Below are 20,549 nucleotides of genomic sequence, written 5' to 3' on the forward strand. Positions count from 1 at the left end.
GCGTGCCGGCCTGGCGAAGCCAACGAGTTTTGGGATAAGTTCGAGCAAAGCACGATATATAGCGTGTACCATACATTTACTTATGGTGCACTATGTATTATAGCGGTTCATAAACTGTGTGGTTGCAAATAGCATTTCCAACCACTTTCTGACCCAATAGGAAACGCGTTAATACGTATTTTATCGACGCAGCGATGTCGGGTGTTTCTTAAGGGTGTGGTTACGGTAACCTTTGTTTCTCGGCCTTGTTTGCGGGGTTAACTTGATCCTTGTTTGCTGAGTAATTTATTGTACCTGCAGAGCACTCTCTCCTTCTCCGCTTTTATAAAATGCCCAAAGAAGACCATGTTTACCCGCGAAGCCTCTCAAAAAACATTGATGACGTCATAGAGTGCGTAGCCGTAACGTTTTTATGTCAAAGTACATGCGGGACTTGAATTCCGAGGAATTTGTTTAAACCACATTAAATGCATGAAATCGGATAGCACGGAGTATTGGCATTCTGGCCAAAGTTCGGACATGCCTCCAGTAAGAGAGTGCGAACATTACACTCTTCGAAGTCTATTCATAGAAAAACGTCAGGTACGTCACAAAAGTCCTAAGTCGTCTTTAGTAGTCACAGGCGTGAAGTGCTGTGGGTACAGAGCGCGCTGCGAAGCCGAGTGGCGGTCGCGACGTGTAAGAAAGGGGAATGATTTTGTAGATTGCCTTCTACCTGGTTGTTGACGCTGCAAGGGATAGACGGCAGTCGGATATCTTACAGCTTCGATACCTAAATTTCGTCCACCGCCGCGTATTGTCTTACACGGCATCCCTTCAGTGTAGCTTTGTTTTTTTTCCTTTGCGAGAAACAAAAGCGGATGGAATCTAAGGGTATTGTTCAGTCGCATTCATAGGTTCAGCATCAACACTATCAAGCTCTAGGACCAACGAATGGAAAAAGTAAAATGCTGTACAAGCTGTCTAGTTTTACAGGCAATATTTATGAAAATGGTCAAATAAAGACAGCTTACAATTCAGATAGCTGAAATAGCTGGAGTATCGTGCTGCTGATTATGGATCCCGACTTCAATAGAACAAACAAACGACTCCGAAGTTGGAATTGTATTTGCCTATTCACCATTGTTCAAACAGAATACCATTCCTTGTGACTCGAACGCGTATAATGAAGAGACAATGTACGCTATGGAGAGCCGACTGTTGTGTATCTACATGCTGTCAGACCAAACGACTTGCTAGTTTTTTTAACAGGCAGTTACCTGGTTTGAAACGATCTAATTTAATCAGTTTCTACGCAGCCTGACAAGGGTAAGTTGTTTTCGTGAGACTTCAGGGTTAACTCAAGTCGATTCGGTTGGCTGGTCTCACGTTGCACAATGTACAGCGAGACAACTTGGCAGTTAAATCACGTAGATGTCCAACGTTGGGCTGTAAGAAAGCCGTTTGGTTGAGAAGTGGTTTTTGAGAGCCCAGCAATTGTCAGATTGTTCGATCGATCTTTATGTTGAGACTAATGGAGAGCCGAGCTGGCATATTGCTGTTGATATTACATGACTATAACGCATTGACAGGGCAATAAAATGGCGACTATACAACCTTACCACATCTCATTTTTTTCGAAAATGCATACATAAATAGATATATTCGATGTTTTATAGTTTACAAAGAAGGCATTACGAATGTACGTATTTAGTGGTTTATCTTTACAAATCATCCGGATTGCAAAAAAAATTTCCTGAACAAATGGTAATCGATTTTTAAAGCTCTTTCGGCCAGCCCATGTGTTTGAATTTCAGTGTGATTGTTTTTAAGGATCTAGTAAGGTTGTAAGGTTGTGGGCAATGAACAGAGTGCCAAAGCTGAAAGCCAGAAGTGGTGCATGACAAGCAGCCTATACGAAATTTCGGATTAAATTCAGAAGTTGCGGATTTACGATATTGACTGCATTTGCTGTTCGCCATGTCACTGAAACGTTCCAACATGTCATTCAGCGGGGGCCGTTCGAAGAGCATGTGGAGTTTGGCTTTTGAGGATCGCCGTCTCAGTGCTTCGGGATTTGAAAGGGTAAGTAACTTACTTAGTTTAAAGTTTATTTATGTATACTTTTGCAGTGTGGTAGAAAACTGAAAATGCTTGTCATAAAAAGAAATATCATAACTGTCCTTTTTTTCGTGGTTGTTGGCGGTTCTGGGCATTCACAGTTCGTCATATACATCAAAATGATGTCCTTATAAAATCGACAATGCAGTCAAGGACAAACACACCATATGTTGTGTAATGTGTCTTTGTTCAACGAACCCGTCAAAAACAGGCATGTTTATTTGTGAACAAGTGATATTACAAGGTGTCAAAAATGTCACTGTGTAGGGTGTGTGTGTAGTGCTTTTAATACTCGTGGCATGACTCTTTGAGACGAGACCTTCAGGTAGTGAATTTTGTCAGACAAAACTTAACCTTTGCCAAGAAGTCGATACGTGATGCACGTTTCCAGTAACCTGATGATGAATCCTTCACGCTTGGTTGTAGCTGACGTTGCAGCCAATTAACGTCTTGCGTCTGTTGTTATGTTGGTTTTCTGTCTATGGACACTTTCAGGGCAAGGGCTAGTGGCAAACACAACAGGTGGAGGACATTCCTTGACGAAAGTGGAAGCTTTGAGACTAAAGCGATGCTGTTATGATAACGACCTAATTACTCGTGTACACTTTGACAGACAAATCACGCTTTTTGGAGGCTGATAGTCGAGGTTGTCGACATTTGCCGCATTTTTCAATTAAATCATCTTGTTTAAAAGATGTGCAGGATGGTCCGTACCTATGTTTGTTGTTGCAACTATCCTGTTATTAAATTGTGTTTAGATAAATGTAGTGGATCTATTAATCATATTTTGATACAAAATCCTTGATAGGAGAAAAAGTATATGCAAGTACTGGAAGTAAGGGTTAATTGCTTTTCATACCACTACATTCTTTCCTGTATTAAGACAAAAGCTTTATAACTCTTAACATGTAAAGAGCTGAAAGTTGCATTACAATTCCGCAAGATGATGCTGTCAACAAACTTCCATGAAGTCAAATATCCGCTTGGTGGCAGTGTTCATCAACTTTGCGAAAACCGGCGTCGTGCCCCTGATCATAGCCTAGTCTCTCCCGTCTCCGTTGAATCGCCACAGGTCGCGCCATGACTTGCGAGTATCGCGTGATGACGCAAGTAAATGTTGCGGTGCGTTTAGGTTATAGTCTATATTTTTCAACGCACATGTACACACTAAAGAGGAATATATTACCAAACAGCATATGGGAATGGTGTTATGAATCATAACAGTTTGTTTTGTGCGTTTTGTTGAATCGACTAACTTTATTCAGTACGTTTCAAAGTCTAAACCTGCCTCGTAATTGCGCTAAACGTTGCAATTTCCAATTTTGAAAATAGCTGTAAAAATTGAACGACCATATTTCCAGAAGCAGGAAGACAACGTTTTAAACACCATATTTTCTTGGCACGTCTAAAATCCGGTGTTAAACATCTGAAACTGTCCCGCAATTGCGTGATCAAGCTAATCGACAAAACTCTTTTCTCACCCGAAACGCATCATCGAAAGTCGTGAACATAAAAAATTCCGACTTCTCTGCTCGCCATGTCCGGTGCTTTCCCGACATTGCTTTCGTGCTTTGAGCATGACGCCGTGCAAGACAACGCGCTCATCGAAACTTGTTTACCCCCGAGCTGCTGCCCGTTCCCTGGCCCGAGGTGCGCGGCAAAACACTAAAAACTTTTCCAAAGCCTGTGTCACGTTGTAATCACGTGCAAGCTTCAAGAAATCACGTAATGTTTTGTGCGGAAATTTTTGAGGCGATGTCGTTGATTTTCTGTTTGGTGCTTTTCCTCGGCTAATTTTACCGTAAATTGATTTAACCTGCTATTATTTAGGTTCACATATAGCAATTTAAGGAAAAAGCTTTTCAATGTGCGATTTATAATAAGAATCTAATAATATTTTGGTGGTCGCTCAAGGCCTACCAACATAGAAGTGCTCATAGCGGTGCAAATTGTTGCCGCAGCAGGATAAACAATGATTGTAAGCCAAGCACGAAAAGCTATATTTTTGTGCCAAAACCGTCGAATATCACCGGAAAACAAAAGCCATCAGATGAGTATCAGCGATTCTACTAAACCTATGTATAAAACCACATCTCTATTTACAAACACCAAAGTTGTTAGGATTTACTTTTAGTCCTGGGTTTTATCAATTAAACAAAAATCAAGTCGATCGAATATTTTTAAATGAGGCCAAACTTCCAGCTGTGGTCGTGGTTCCAGCCTTTGTTTGCTCCCAATAGATTGTAACAACAGAAATCCAGTATGCTAAATATGCGGTCAAACACATCTCTGTGGCGTTTACGACGCAAAGCATTATCGACTTAAACCACCATCTCCTATGTAAACACGGCGGTAAAATATTCCAATGGGCAGCAGCTTTCAACGAATTGCTGACATATTTGCGACGCAAAAATCGCGATGTAGGTCTGGGCATTGTCGTACGTGAAAGTTCAGTATCACAATCAAACGGTATACTCTGTACCGCAGCAGATAGCCGATAGCCCAAATCCCTGTTCAGCTGTTGTGAGTTCAGCGCCAAGCCCACAACTCTCGTTTTAAGTTTCCCGACATCGGATTCTCACTGGTCCCTGCCTTTAACGTCGGCATACAAATATACACGCACTCAGTGAAAGGTACGTTTTCTCGAGCCCACCCCGAAAGCCTGGGAAAATTTCAACGGCGATTTGCCAAACAAAGAACACGCGCACCATCGAGCGTGTTTTCGCGGCGGGTCGTTGGGTACGTTCAGAGTACTCAGGTCGCACAGGCCACCGTGGTTAGGTTGTATCGACTTTCTTTTGTCGGCCTCAGCGCCCTAAGGAATGCCAGCAAGGACAGCTGAGCGTGTGTGCCAGAAACGTATGTGTGTGTTGAAAAGTTTGTATGTATTATCATGGCCAGAATTCTGGTATATACTGTGGGAAAAGGAGTGTAATAACAAGGATAGGTTTTCATAGTAAAGGTTTGGGATTGCTCTGTCCAGACAAGCCACCCAGCATGGCCTAAATGATGTTTCTGCAATGTCCCGGCTAAGATAACAGCCGTTGGCATTTGAAGTGCCGGGCGTCGAAACGCCGAGGTCAAGTCACCCGCAGTGTTTGATTTGCTTTCGAGCGTTTAACCTCAGCATACCCGTTTGACCGCCTGCGCAAGATTCCAGTATACCGCGGCTTCTATTGCATCGCAGTCATGCGAAACTGATACCAGACCGCGTCACGACGAACGTAAACAAACATCAACATGGGGCACACGCCTACTTTATAATGCGTGACCGCAGGTAAGCTGGTGGGAGACTCTACCTCCACATAAAGCAAATACTTATTCCGATTTACTTTTGCCGTGAATTAATGTTCGGACAGCGATCTTTTGCGTCATACGTTCCCACGCAACGCCTACCTGATCCAATTCGGGTTAATTGCTAACTTGGGGAAGTGGCTTTCAGTGGTCGGAACCCGCTTCGTGAAACACGTTCACCTTGCGCGTGGCGGTGCGCAGTGGTTGGAAACAGCAAAACTTCTGCAGAATTATCGCCGTGAAACGTTCAGTATTCTCCGATAGACAGCTAAATGCGCTAAGAGCTGTATTACATGCGGATACGTCTCGTTGCGGGATCGGTGCGATCAATGTTCATTAAATCATCGTCTGTGTGCACCCTTAATGCATCCACGTAATGCACTATACGCGAAACGTTAAATACATCAGCTTTCGAGTCGCTTTGGTGGATGACTTTATGCGCACATACCTCAGCGACCCATATGGTGAAGATTGCGCAATACGTTAATCTGCGGATGGTGGGAGCACCAAGGGTCAAGTTGATAGAATCAACACCGGTACTACATGTGCGCGTATCGCGTTCGTGACAACTAGCCCACGGCTTAGGGAAATGCTGCGGCGTTTTGCCAGGGTAAACATGGCGACAATAGCTCGGCATCGCACCGACACACCTGGGCCTGCGGTCTCTTTTGTGTCATTTGCCAGGACGAATATTTCCGTATCGCATTTTAGGGATGATTGCTGCGTGTTATTGTTCCACGTATCTCGTTGTAACAACACGCGAGGGAGGCCTTTGGGGTCCTCCTTTGCGATTATTGTTTGTCGATGACCCGGTTTTTACGCAAAGAACGTGGACGAACAGCTTGGCAGAATAGAGAAGTTAGATAAAAAACTGGAGTCGTCAGCTGAACAAAAGCCACCATATGTAATGGCTCTGTGGAGAGTTAGGGTAGGGCTGAAATAGGACATTGTTGCCCGTGTGGCGGCACCGTCAAAATTGGATGCTAATTGATATTTTTAGAAAGAGAGATAGTTAAAACAAAAAGCGAGTCTAAAATCAAGGAAATTCTAAATTTTTTCTCTACACCTATAGTCGATTTAGGCACAAAGAAGAGAATAAAGACGAGGGCCAAGCCAATGCAGCACAACTATCTGCTTGCAGTCTCAGTTATGCAACACTTGTGTTGCCAGTGCAGAAGTACAGCTAATAACTATGTTCAAACCAAACATTACGACAGCCGGAGAAGTTTTGATTATCTTCTGCGGTCAAACTGGCTTGAACCGGATTGTTTCGGTTATTGGGCAAGTCTTCAATTTGTCAATGCAGTCTGTGACACGCCCCATTAAGAGCAGACAGATTATCACTTCATAACATCAAAGCCCATTCGCTAATGTAGACTTTTAGTGAGCAACGTTTGGTGTTAGGTGCGCGCTTTTAGGCTTATAATTGTTATGCAGCAGTGCGAGGCTAATGCGAAGCGCGACTAAATACGACGCAGTGTCTGTATGGTCGTGTTTGCTTGACCGACTTTGTTTCATGCGCGACGTTCCGCAAGCTGCCAAAATGCCATCTGTTTGCTCGGGATCGTCTTAATTGACGATGCGTATTTGCGACTGAAGTGCCACCTTCGCCGTTAGCGTGTCCGTGTTGCCTCGCGGACGCGAGACTTACAACTAGGATTGTCCGGCAATAAAGTTGTCCTTCCTGTGCGAGAACGTTGGACAGTTTATTAAAAAACTGTGAAAACAGCTCGTTCCTTAGGATCCCGTCTTGGTTGTTCCCGCCGGCCTGCGGGGCGCCACTGCGATTGTTTTGCTCGAGGTCAAGGGTTTACACGAGCTGGGCGCTAGTGTGACGGCGTAAGGTCAATGAGTTCGTCTTTAGCAGTTGCCGGCTCGCCTTTTCCTATCGCCCCTGATGAAATGAGACAAAGCCACCAGTCGGCTTTGGTTGGGAGATATTTATCGGTATGAGAGCTGTTAGTAGTTGCTTTGTGCACTGCGGGCACGTCGTCAGGAAGTTGTGCAGTTCATTTTGGGCGAGGCAGCGCCAAGCGCAGATGAAGGAGCAGTAGTTTCTCACGCTGGAACATTGCTGAAAAGTTGGAACATTTCCAATCGCCGGTCATTGAAATCAAATACAGGCCCATGTCGACTTAGCTGCCAAGTTGTTAATTTTTGTGGGGCGCTGAGATTTAAGAAATGATATACAAATTTCATTATCACTATAGCATTCCAAATTTACTGAGAATATAAATAGTAAACATTCAATCTGGCGAGCCTATAAGATATTTCTGTGGACATGAGTGGTGTGGGGGCCAAAAATGTTTGTAAATCACTGTCTAAAAGTATGGTCTTGTTGTACACGTGACCAACAAAATGAAAGCAAGATATTTTGGATCGAAAAACTCGGCGCCAAATTGTTTTTGTATCAAATCGATAGAAGCCTTACATATTGAATCGTAATTTTTCCCCGTCCCAACCACAGTCTACGTAATCGTATTGGCGGCTCTTGGGCAACGCAGTAAGGTGACGTAATCGAAATGCATGCGCCAAATTCATCTCTTTCGATCGTGACTGTGATGCAACCTAAAACGGTTGTCACGTAGTAGGCTTTAAACAAGCATGCGTTTTGGAAACCTGCCCGTTGGTATACTGCATGCTTTTCTATGCAAAAGCGCTAACAAATCGATCACAGTGTTTGCGCACAACGTTTGGAGTAAGTTTCGAGTTACTAATTTGACATCTGTTATACCTGCACATGATTCTGTGGCGATCTCTTGCAATACGAATGTCAACAGATGTCACAGCGTATCAAGGTAAACTTTACCATCGTAACTTCCGTGGCTGATGTCTGGTCAGGTGAAACTTCCTATTGAGCAGACAGGAGAATTTGCGAATGCGTAGATATGAAGGAAGCCCCTGTGTTTTTACGGCCAGAAAACAGGATGTGCCTATTTGGGCAAAGTTAGTGGTTGGTCGGCTTACATTAACTTGAGTTTCTCTCCGGTAGAATCAGTGTTCTAAGCAGTTCGAGGTCGGGCTTCAATAATTGAGGTTAATGCGTCATGCGTTGCTGTTCCAGATATGAGGTTTTGTGCTGTGTGAGTTGTATTTGTGTTAAAAGCAAAACGTGTACGTTTGCATTCAGAAACCACCTGGATCGTCGTCAATATATTCGATTCGCAAAGTCGGATTAAGATTGTTTGTTTGCACTTGTACGTGAAAGGTTGGCCCGCGGCCTGGGGCGAAGTAGGAATTTGTATGTATTCGCGGCTGGGCCTGAAGTGAAGCCCGTCACGCTTGCATAAAGCGAGAGTATGGTTTTCGAAGACGCGAGTGCGCAAGCTGGAATTCCAAAAAAGGCGCCTGTGAAGAAGCAGTCCACTTTCCACGGCTTGCCTTCTGTGCTGTCATTCGGCCGAACATCACGTTCTCTCTCCGTTCCCTCTGTAGACGCGGCTGGCGCCCTCAGGTACAAATCGTCTACGCAGCTGAGTGAAGGAGAGCATACTTGTCACGAAAGTACTGACATCCCAGATGTGAACAAGGGAAAGGCAGTTGGGAATAGTACAGTGAATCGAAGGGCGTCGTCCGTCGCTCCTAGCGCACACACCCCCCCCGAGCTGCTTCCGATATCTATTTTGGACGACGACGTTCCTCAAATGTACTACATGAAAGAAGGCTACGACGAGAATGACAACGCGCTCTCAACAACTGTAGCAAAGACGCCACAGCCCAAAACGGATACCAATCTGAACGCTTCGTCTGTTATGGATATGCAAGACCTAAAGGCGAGACGAGCTAGCTCTACGCAAGACACTTCCACAGTTCGTTACGTCGGTGACAATACCCGAAAAGGCGTACAGCGTACTCGACGCCGCTCAAGTCGGAATTCAGTGCAAGGGAGTAAGGTAGGGTGTCGAACGGATCACTCCGTTTCTATAGTGGAACGCCTTGTGACGCACACACATATTCATATTTTTACGTGTGCCCTGTTGCCGATGACGTCAGAAAAGTACTTCGGTTTCAATAGTGCATCATAATTGGTCATATTGTATTGGGGCTATTGATAGCGAGAATCGCACCTAATTATTTTAAATTGCTACGTTTTTTAGTCAGAATAATAGTTTACGTAAGGTATATTTGTGGAGCGGTGTAAATGCGTTCAGGCAGGTTGCTTATACCGAAAGTTATGATTAAATGTACTTACTATTCGCAAAAAGCAAATATTGATCTACCTATATGCGCCCAGGTAATAAATTGAGGTGTTTTACATGTAATTTCGATACAAAGTTGACCAAGCAAGTTAAGCTCGTAAAATTCCATGACGTTTTCATTAACAATCACCACTGGCATGTACATTTTTCAAAAATTTTCCAACTGGTCACAATATTTTTAATGGTCACCGTTTTTGGCAGGCTACAATAATTAGGAGAACCATTAGGGATATAATTGTCACGGCGTCAAAAGATTCTTATCATGTGACAAATGGTCATTTCCATGGTTGAAGACAAAGTAATGTAACACTTGTTGCCGCAGCAAGGGGCTCTCCGTATGAACATGTGTAAACAGGTCCTTTTGAGTGGGTTATTGTAGCGGAATTGAATTGGGATAATTACATCACGTAACTACCACTTACGTCATTCCCGAGCCGGACAAGCTGGCAAACAGGCGGCGATCGCTCTGAACAGGGCAACCTAACAGTCCAGACGAGAATGCTCCTGTCCTTGTGTGCGCAATCGACATACCACTCTTTACTGCGTCATGCGCCAAAGAAACAAACCCGGCGAGTAAATTAGAAAAACTGTGCGCGTCACGAAAGTGTGGTGGTCGACTGGCTCCGCTGGGCCAATGCAACCCATTCGTTGTCGTGTCGCGCCAATCTTGAGTGTGTGGGATTTGTTGTTTTCGAGAGTTTTGAACACGCTGTTTTTGCGGTGTTTTGTTGACACTTGTGGCCCTTGCGCAGGGGCAGAAGGAAAATTTACGATGATTGTCGGATCTTGAAGTTGTGGTTGGTTAAAAAACTACATTTAACCGGAAGGTTGACATACCGCGGTCCATTCACTGTTGACGCTTTGCATGATTTGTTGGGCAGCGTAGGCCGGTTAGTTTGTAAAGGTTTTCCTGTGCGTTGTGACAATTAAGCCCAACTAGTTTAAGGGAAAAACAAGATTATCTGAACGCGTCTGTTGGCAGTATGAGGGAGCCACCTCCAAGAAAGGTACATGGGCTGTTCAAGAGTGTCGAATTACTTGACTGTATATTGATATTGATTAATGAAAGGCTGTGCTGTTTTGGTTTGTGGATGAGTGTGACGTATCCGTTCTTTCCTGATAATTGATTAAACCTGATGTATATTTCAGACCAAACTCACTCAACTTTTGAAACAAACTCAGCTTGAGCAACTTTCTAAACTACAAAGCAAACATCAACAGGAATGTGAGCTGTTGGATGATATAAGGTACCAAGGCACATTTTCCTTGTTCAATTTCATGTCATTTTGTATATTTTAAAGCAGAATTTCGAGGTAGACTTTATCAAATGTAGACAACTGCAAGGCAGTTGCTAGGAAATTGATTTATTAACAACAGGAAGACAATGTTGACAGTAATTCCATGATTTACATTCTGGCAGTTATAATCAAATAGGAATTAACCCTTTTCACTAAAGTTGAGTTCAATTTTCTAGAAACTTTGGAAAGCAGAGGTCACAGCTTGAAAAAGACTATGGTCAGGTATGTATAAAATTACCAAAATTGTTCATTTTTGGTGGCAGCGTATAAATAATCCTAATTGTTGTTCAGGCCTTGCAAAAACTGGTGGCTCAGTATTTGAAAAAGGATCTGACGTCAATACCTGATACAGAGGACAAAGACAATAAGTAGGATGCATGAAGTTTCCCTAAAAGTTCATACACTTTTAGGTCTAGACTAATTATATACAGTAGAGCTGCTGGCCTGTATAAAAAGTTAATAATAAATAGCCCTAAATCAATATTTGATGTATATATTGCTTTGAACTTGCAGCCAGTTTAAACACCATAGACCTGTTTTATCAGCGTTGCCGTAAGTTGATCAGTAGAAATGACATTAAAAAGGGTGTTTCAATATATATATTGATTTGTTTCATGAATAATTCTCACAATATCACCCAGCCAATTTTGTGTGTTCAGAAATTTTTCACAGTGAGTTGGTGCAAACAATCATTTGTGGCATGTACTTTTAACTTAAGCCCAATATAAATAGTGTGTTGAGGTTGCAAGGCAGCTTTGAGACACAAATTTTGGAAACGGGGTTTAACCCTTAAACCATAATTCTGTAGTGAAAATGATAACTTTGTTTTGATTTATCGTAATCATACCACAACCTGTGACTTATCTGTTCACTTTACACTGCCTATGTGTGCTTGCATGTTAGCTTAAAGCAGTAATACTTTATCCTTATTCAATTCTGGTTTCAATGAATATGTCTTCATTCTTACTTAATGGAAATATTCTATTTTTAAGAACTGTCGTATCTGTGTGGAAGTCCGTGCTTGAGGCAACAGACAAAGTTGCCCAAACAAGGATGGTGGCAGCTGAAAATTACAAGAACAATATATATGAAACTGCTAAGAACTGTCGGACACAGAAAGAAACACAGCTAAAAAAGGTTCGAGTCCCCATTCTCAATTTTTAGCAGTGTTTGAAATAAAAGCTAATTTTATTTTAATATGATTGTTTAAGAACTGATGTAATTGGCACAAGAAAAAAGGCTAACATGTTGTTTCTGTTTTTCAGTGCCAGGATCTCTTAAACACACTTCAAAATGAAATAACCGAAACTATTAAAGAGCTAAGCAAGTCCAAGAAGAAATATTATGATGCTGAACAATTGACAGCAGGTGCTCGCGAAAAGTTCCAGGATGTAACGGAAAGGTTTGTTTTTGTCATCGCCGAAGTTTCTTGACAGCATCCCGATATCGAAAATTTCATCAATTTGCTATGACCCTATTGTTTCAGATTAAAACGAAACAGAACTGGATTGTTCAAGAACAAAGCTGGCTTGGAAAAGACCGTTCAAAAGGTAATAAATTTGACCAATGGTGAACCAATACAAAACCTCATAATTTATTAATGAGGCCACATGGGGTGACGCACAGGACGACCTCTGTGGCGCTCCATTGGGCACAAAACCTTGGGCAAATATTGGCAAAACACAGTGCACAGGATAAGGAGCAAAACCTTGGAATGTCTCCAGGCTGATATTTTTTTCTCTCTGTCTCTTTCTCTGTGCAATCGATTTAGAGACCCATTTGTTGACATAGTGCTTTGTGTTTGTTGTTGTATGTTGCTCGACCAGGCAGCATGGGCTGTTAAGTGGTTTCTAACTCACCTTGGTTTCACATAGAAGCTTTTCCCATGTGGTTACAATGAAAATGTTTGGTGCACTACGAAACCTAACTTTAGGGAGACAGTATTTTGTGGTATTGGAAAACATCCATATTTTTGTCTTCGCATAAAGTAGTTGTACGTGGAAATGGAAGCTAAATATCAAATTAATTACAGTAAATGAATTACACTGATGACTGGTAATTGTAAATTAAATTAAACAGGCAATTGTTTTGTCTTAAACTGAATGAACTGAACTGCTCTGTAAGATTTGTTGATGATAGCCTGAAATATCCCAAAATAGACTTCTTTGAAATTTATCGACAAGTTCCAACAGCGTGGTTTCTTTATTTATACTGTGTTCAGTTCAAAAGTGGCAGCATAATTGCCATGATTTATTACATCATGTTTCTAATCTCTGTAGGGCTAGAGCGTCAACATATGATTCGGTTATGTCTGGAAATGAGACTTGCTATGCTAGATCTTAACAATGTATTCCTGTTTTTATATTTGTAGCTGGAGCAAAGGTGCGAAGAAAACCAAACACATTCCACTGTGGCACGCAATGAGTACCTGCTTATGTTAAGCGCAGCCAATGCCCATCAGCGACGATATTATGAAACAGACATGCCTGAAGCAATGCGGGTTGGTTGCGTAGTGCTTGTGTGCCAAATAGCATACCCTACTAGACATCAGCCATATAATTATTGCCCCATTTAATTGGGCCGCCACTGCATATAAGATGGTCATTAGGACAAATAAGCTATATATATACTTATATAGGCACGCATATCCTTGTGACATCAGCTTTAAATTTTGTTGTGTGAAAATTTGCATGAGGTACTGTGTCTGTGACTTTTTGTCCTTATGTGATTACACAGTCACACTACACATTTGTATGGGTTGTCATATTTGTTTAAAGCGAGTTGAGAATTATATTTTTTTCATTGAAAATACCCATACTAATCGGATTGATGTGATCATAATTAATATGTAATTAAATATTACATGATCTTTCTGCTACATTTTGCAGTTAAATGTTATTTAATTTTATTAATATTGTTTAGGGGTTTGATAATTAATTTAATAACATTTGTTCTTTTAGATGCTTGATGGAAACCTTTATGAAAAGCTTCAAGACTATTTGAGTTCATTGAGTCAAATCGAGCTAGATGTCTCAAAATTAACTCAGGAAGCGTACCTCATTTCAGCTGAGCAGGCCGCCAAGGTTGGTCTGATTCATATAGATTCATGCGTTAGTCTGACGTTATCAAAACATATGTCACATTTTGTATTCACAAATTTTTGTAATGTAATGCAATACATCCTTTGCTTTTGCCTGTAATATATGTGTTGCTGCTATGTGATTGTGCTTTATGGAGTTTTGTCACCATGGTTGAATTTTCAATTGAACATTTATAAATTTTTGTTTCTGTACATTTGTGGCCAATTGAATGTGATTTATTCCAACAGCAATAATATAAAAAAGACAGTATTTAAAACCCTTTTTTAATTTAAAGATTTCCCGGGAATACAACATAAGATGTTTCCTGCGCGAAAACCCTGTCTTTGAATGGGGTCCTATGTACGAGTTTGAAGCATGCGGTGCAGACAACAATGGAGGCAAGCTGCAAGCTGAGCAATCCACAGAAGACAATTCTCTCAACAGAGAAGCAAGAAAGTAAGTAGTGATTGCATCAGCACCAAAATACAAACTATCCATTTGCTGATTTTATATTTGGCTATTAGTTTCACATGAAAATCTATTCTTGCTTAGTAATGATACCAATAGACCTTGGTCATTAAGTAATTATGATACCGCCTAAATTATTTTGATGATGCATTGTCAAATCATACGTCATTGCCTATGGGCTATTCATGTGTAGTTTTATAACTTGTCAGACCAATAAAACAGCTGTGTTTGAGCTTACTTTTGTGCCACCGCTTGTGTAAGCTTTCCGTAGGCTTTTTAAAATAGCGGGTTACCCCAAGCCGGCCATTTAAAGATTCCATGTTGTTAAGGTGGGCAGGATATGTTGTTCGCGACGACCGGCAATTGCAGCGACTCCAAAAGCTGAGGCACGAGCTAGAAAACATCACACAGAAATATGCCCAAGTAAGTATACACCATACCAAAAACACCAACCCTTAGAAAACGCTTGTACTGGATTGGAGAACTGTAATTTGCAGACCTCGTGTGATTAAAGTGTACGTGGTCTGGAGCAGCCTCAAAGCGCTTTATCGGTCGTTACGCGTTGTTCTAAACGTCTCGAGGATTTGGCAGTTATTACGTTGATTGTGTGGCGCTCGTAAATGGTGTACAAACAAAGCAAGTTTAGCTTTCAGTTTTTTACAGCACAGCTATCACCATCTGTTACTTGTGACTGCTAGATTATTTTGATACTACCATTTGCAAAGAGTTGTGCAAAAAGTCGGCTGCTTTGCAAACTCCTACATGTTCTGTGGTCGAACAACCGCCCTATACGACTCAGACCCATTTCCTTTATTTGACGCGTGACCTTTTGACAAAGCGATATCAACAGATGCTCGAAAGCAGTTAAGATGGTTGACACCGACCGCATTCACAGTCAATTGTGCAGTTGCGTGCAACGTAAATGCCGAAGCCAATTTGCTTCATTTTTTTACGGGGAAGAAAAGAATACAATTGTGCAATATCCCCTTCGCCGTTGGAAACAGACTTTAAACAGATTCTATCTACCTTGTAAAACAGAACCCGGACTTAACGACCGACTCAGCTGCCCAAGAAACGGAGGTTCGACTCGAGAAATGCCGCGAAGACGTACGACGTATTGAAACCAACCATCTCCAGTGCGAGGCTCGTTTGCAGTTACTTCGGGATGGCGGGGTGGACGTGGATACCTGGATCGAAAGTGCGAAAGCACAGGTGAAGAAACTTCCTAATTACTTTTTCTGTTAAACTTACCTGGGGTTTTCGGTCTCACACACCGTTTGTACATTTTTTTTATTTCAGAGTGCTTTTGTTTGATAAAATCACCACTATGTATTGTTATAGTTGTACCGAGTAATCAACTGAACGTTGTGTTACATTTTAAAGAAGTATTCGGCTTCTATAACGCTTTTATACGCTTTTTGATGTCGAAACTGAGCGTACATCCGGGAACACCTACTAAACTAATCAAAATTGTTTACAGGCGGCCAAGGATGCGGCGTCTGTCTCGCACGCCAACCAACTACGTCGTCAGTCCCTCCACAACAAATCGATTAACGCACAAATGAACAACGCGAACCACGATCCCCAATCTCCAACCACTCCCGATGGATGGGACGACGACTGTTTTGACGATGAGACATTCGATGAAGAACCCAGGGATTATACGATGGACAACTTGTCCCTGCCTTCTAGTGACCACAGTCGCGTGTATCCGGTGTCCTGCACTGTCCGCTACCCTTACCAGGTATTGGAGTTTTGTCGGGCGCTTGGCGTCTGTGTGAGGGTTTATGTGTAATGTCACACAACGGCGCGATTCAAGCACTTACTTGAAAGTTTTACGTTCTGGGAATTTCTCTGCAAGTGTTATAATGGTACAATTTCTTGGACAGCTTTTTTTACTTACTGGAAAAGATTGACGTATCAGCCAACGAAAAAAAGCATATTTTCAAATCAATCGCGCTGTAGTTGTCAAATTGTGTATCAGTGGAGAGACAATATTACAGATAAAAGACGTTTGCGTCAATGCGTGTTGGTTTTGATGAGAACACGCCAATCAACAGCTCTAAATTTGAACTTCATGACGCAAATCTGTATAGCATAAACAACGTGACCTTTGTCCTTGCAGGCTACAAGGGAGGACGAACTGACGATACAAACCGGTGACGTCATCGAAGCTGTGGAGGACGGAGACCTCGACCAGTGGGTGAAAGCGAGGGACAACCGCGGCCGCGTGGGCTACGTTCCTGAAAATTACCTTGAGTTCCCAGTGACAGTCAATTCTCCCTCCCACCACCTGTACAGTGAACCTCCGGAGGATTATTCTAACACGCTGGAGTCTTCTTCCTCCACATCCGGGACCTCGTCCATGACTTCCAATTCCACCGTGTCTGGAAACGACCGGGAAGTTGGACAGATAACATCCGGGGCTCACATGACGACCAAGCGTGGAAGTAAGTGAAGTTTTGACGGATGGATGTGTTGTTGTATGAAAGGTTGACATTTTCAATAGGGTTTCAGACTCCATGCCTTTGCTATGGCCAGTGATTTAAAGTATATGTTGTTTGTTAGGCCCAATGTATTATAGACGATGTTTTGAGAACATGCTTCCATTGCTCAAGTTCCGCAAATTTACCCACTGAAAACAAAAAAAGAGCTTTTCTGAAGTTTGTGAAAGGATGTTTGCACTCGAACACATTTTTTCTTATTTTTCAAACTGATCTATAAACAAGATTTTAATTCCAACACTAAGCTTATATTCCCTGTTCAGCACCATAACACCATCTGTTTTCAAACAAATTGCACTTGTAAAAGAAAAGAGTTATTATATTTTTCTCTGAGAACCAAAGCAAAATTATAATGAATGTAAGAAAAGAATATGGCCACCAATTAAACCATAAAATTATAGACCTGGCACACCAAAATGGTGATGTAATGCACTAAATTGGATTTAGTGAATTTATATGATTCATGATACGCAGTCAGGGCATGGGTACACTCAAAAAATCCCTGTACTGTCGTCATGATTGATTCAGTTATAACAGAGCATCATGCTGTGTATGCATGTTCTATACAGTATTTACAGTTCAGTGTAAATTTCCACAAACTATATCAATATTTTTTTGCAATGTTCCATTGCACACCATAACCCATCATCTCAGTCATGGGTTTTCCTTTTGGGCTCATGGTACACTTGAATTCTCCAAATTATTTCCAACAATTTTGGGCTGCTTTTAATTCCATATGTTGTTTGTCATTAGTTATTGTCATGGAGAAAAACAACAATTGCAGTTATTAGTCTGTAATGTTTAAAATAAAATAGTTAACAGCACACCAGTACCAGCTTCACGGCATATTATGTAAATAACCCTGATCTAAGTTCCAGTCCACTTAGCAGTTTGGCAACATGCATTCAGAACCACATAAACATGACGTTACGTAAGATAATTGTATCAACAATTTATGTGTGTGTTTGTGTTGATTCAAAACTATGCCAGAAAAATCAAAGACATATTTTCTTTGCAGTCTGCTTGGCCAAGTCGGTATACGAATATGAAGCTTGCTCGGAAGAAGAATTGACATTCCCCGAACATGCCATCATTAACGTTTTGTCGAAAAACGACAATGGAATCGACGATGGTTGGTGGAAAGGAGAATACAATGGAAAAATTGGAGTATTTCCTGGACTTGTAGTTGAAGAACTTTCTGGTGCTGAAGAACAAATCACTCCCTTAGCCAATAGTCACAGTGAAACAGTAAGTTGTTAAAGCTTTGTATGTTTAGTTTAGACTACAATTTCCCAAACTGGGGTCTGTGACATTAAGACAAAAAAATCACTTGATCTTGCAAACTTTTGCACCCATAAATCTTGGTTGTTGCATCATATATTTTTTGTTTTCTGTTACCTCCCATGCTGATTAGGAAGAAATTTTTATGTGACTTAAGATTGGGGGTCAGAAAAAAAAAATTGTGATATTGTACCGTAGCCCAAACAGTTTGGTAAACCCTGATTTAGATTATGTAGAGTTATTCTTTTTAACATTGTCAAGTACTTTTTGCTGTGGGAATCTCTTATGTCCAATATTGACAAAATGCGCACACTTTTACACTGTTGGCCATCTTAACTTCTCTCTCTTGTGTTATAATAAAGTTTTTTTTAGTAGAATTAACAGCGATGATGAATGTCAAATAAAAGTAAGACTCCACGAAACCACTTGTGTATGACCAAAAAAAAACCCTCTCTGTTTTTCCCACTCTTTTAAATCATCCACCACCGCCCAGACAAATTTAAAACACGTCTTTGTTTTAGAATTCTCCATTCCTGGATCGACCGCCTAGCTTTCAACCCCCGCCACCTAGTGAATGTCCACCTCCACCGCCCCTCGATCGCAACCCTTCTCCCGACTCTGGTTTCATGCCCAACGAGTTAGCGGTGCCCGAAGTTCGCCACCAACGGGCACATTCAGATCCAGAATCTCCCGTTTATGCGCAGATTCATCGGCCGGTGAGTTTGCAAAATGAATTTTGTGTCATACTTCCAAAATAACTGACGATCAGCATCAGTGCTATCTTTTATTTAAAATTTTTCATAAATTTTAAATACGAATTTCGCCTTGACGGCATCAGTTTCTGTGCTAATAAAAAGGAATCAAAACAAACAAACCTAGCAAACAAGCTGATTCCTGTTGTCTGAATGACGTTTTGCGCTTGTGTCATACTTGTAATGAGCCTTACCAAGCCAGGTGCAGACACTCATAGTCGAGAAAAAATTTGCCGGTGCGAGGACCTTCGTTTTGAGATCACACGAACTTGTACGGGGCGGCCTTACCTCTGCGGTAGAAATCCCTCGGTTTGAAAACAAGCAATGGTGTTCAGGGTTCGCGTAGGCCCTGGTGCACCGAACCGGTCGCACCCCCTCTTGATAAAACATGTGTTTGACCTGTTTAGGTATCGAAAGTACTTGGGTCGTGGTTTTAATGTGGGATTTGAAACTCTGATAAGACGTAGTATGTCCTTGCGAATGTTGACTAAACATTGAAGTGCACGAATTGGTTCATTTCCCCTTGGTAAAGTCCGCCAGTAAGCGGCGGAAAGATTTCGAAGGTTTAGAATCAGATTCCCGTCACTATTATCAGGTTTAAGAGAACAGCTTCTATTTTACATAGGAGTTTGGGCTGCCATGAATATTTCTGTTGTGACATCGTAAACCGCACAAATGAACAGTAGTGTTCCGACTTAGGCACATTTGTGACAAAAATGCACCTGGAATTGGGTGTCAAAGTTTTAAAACATTGTACAGATTGTTTAACAGTGTATGCATATAACATTGATATATGTAGTGCGAGTTGTGTTTCTTTTCGGCAAATTGGGTTAGGTTGGGAGTAAGACCGGCAAAAACCTCACGCTACGACTTTTTCCATTTCAGAACCGAACTGCGCCACCTCCGCCCATGCGACCTTCATTTCTTCACACCAGGGGAACGTCCTGATCCCTAAACCGCGTTCATTCCCACGCCCGGAACCTCGGCTTGCCGGAAGACGACCTCGCAATGTGATGCATTCCGGGAAAGCGCAGGTTCCTTGGTCCGTTCAGCAAATTCGGTGCAGTGTCCACAACGACAAGAGACCACTTCGGACATTATTTTTATACTCAAGGGATTTTCTTTAGGGCAGTACCGCGCATTTTGCTACCGAGCCGATTGGAAGATATCCTGGACGGAGAAACAATGATGATTATTTATAGCACGTTTAATTGTAATTTATAGAGTGTATGTATCGGGAGGCAACATACAGAGTAGTCGTGCCATAGCTAGCGTCGTAGTTGGCCGTAACTTCCTGGCTTCACCAGGTCCCGTTGTCTACGGATCGTCCTTTTTCTTCAGCTGGTCTGGGAAATAAGCGAGGGTCTGACGACTTCGGCATCACCACCCCCTATACGGACTGCACTTAATAGTTATTCCGTATTTGAACTGTTTCCATTCACCCTTTCTCTCTTATTATTAATATTATTACTACTGTCTTCTCGTCAATCTGCAATTGTTAGTAAACCTGTTGTGTGGAACGGTGTACAAATTAAAATACGACTTTCATCACTCGGTTTACCAATAGTTGTGT

At 41.8% G+C, this 20,549-nt stretch overlaps 1 protein-coding gene across 1 annotated transcript; it reads left to right on the plus strand.

The window, feature by feature from the left end:
- The first annotated feature begins 8,401 nt into the window (after positions 1–8,401).
- Positions 8,402–20,527, plus strand: LOC145910428 (F-BAR and double SH3 domains protein 2-like). Its single transcript, XM_082997550.1, has 17 exons — positions 8,402–9,287; positions 10,743–10,840; positions 11,068–11,113; positions 11,183–11,259; positions 11,884–12,028; positions 12,157–12,293; positions 12,378–12,441; positions 13,263–13,391; positions 13,852–13,974; positions 14,267–14,427; positions 14,769–14,862; positions 15,478–15,651; positions 15,920–16,183; positions 16,565–16,889; positions 17,962–18,191; positions 18,746–18,940; positions 19,862–20,527. The coding sequence occupies exons 1-17, from the start codon at positions 8,694–8,696 to the stop codon at positions 19,922–19,924; spliced, it is 2,919 nt and encodes a 972-aa protein (XP_082853676.1). The 5' UTR covers positions 8,402–8,693; the 3' UTR covers positions 19,925–20,527.
- The last annotated feature ends 22 nt before the right edge of the window (positions 20,528–20,549 follow it).

This window comes from Ascidia mentula, chromosome 8 (genome assembly GCF_947561715.1).
Source record: "Ascidia mentula chromosome 8, kaAscMent1.1, whole genome shotgun sequence".
NCBI lineage: Eukaryota > Metazoa > Chordata > Ascidiacea > Phlebobranchia > Ascidiidae > Ascidia > Ascidia mentula.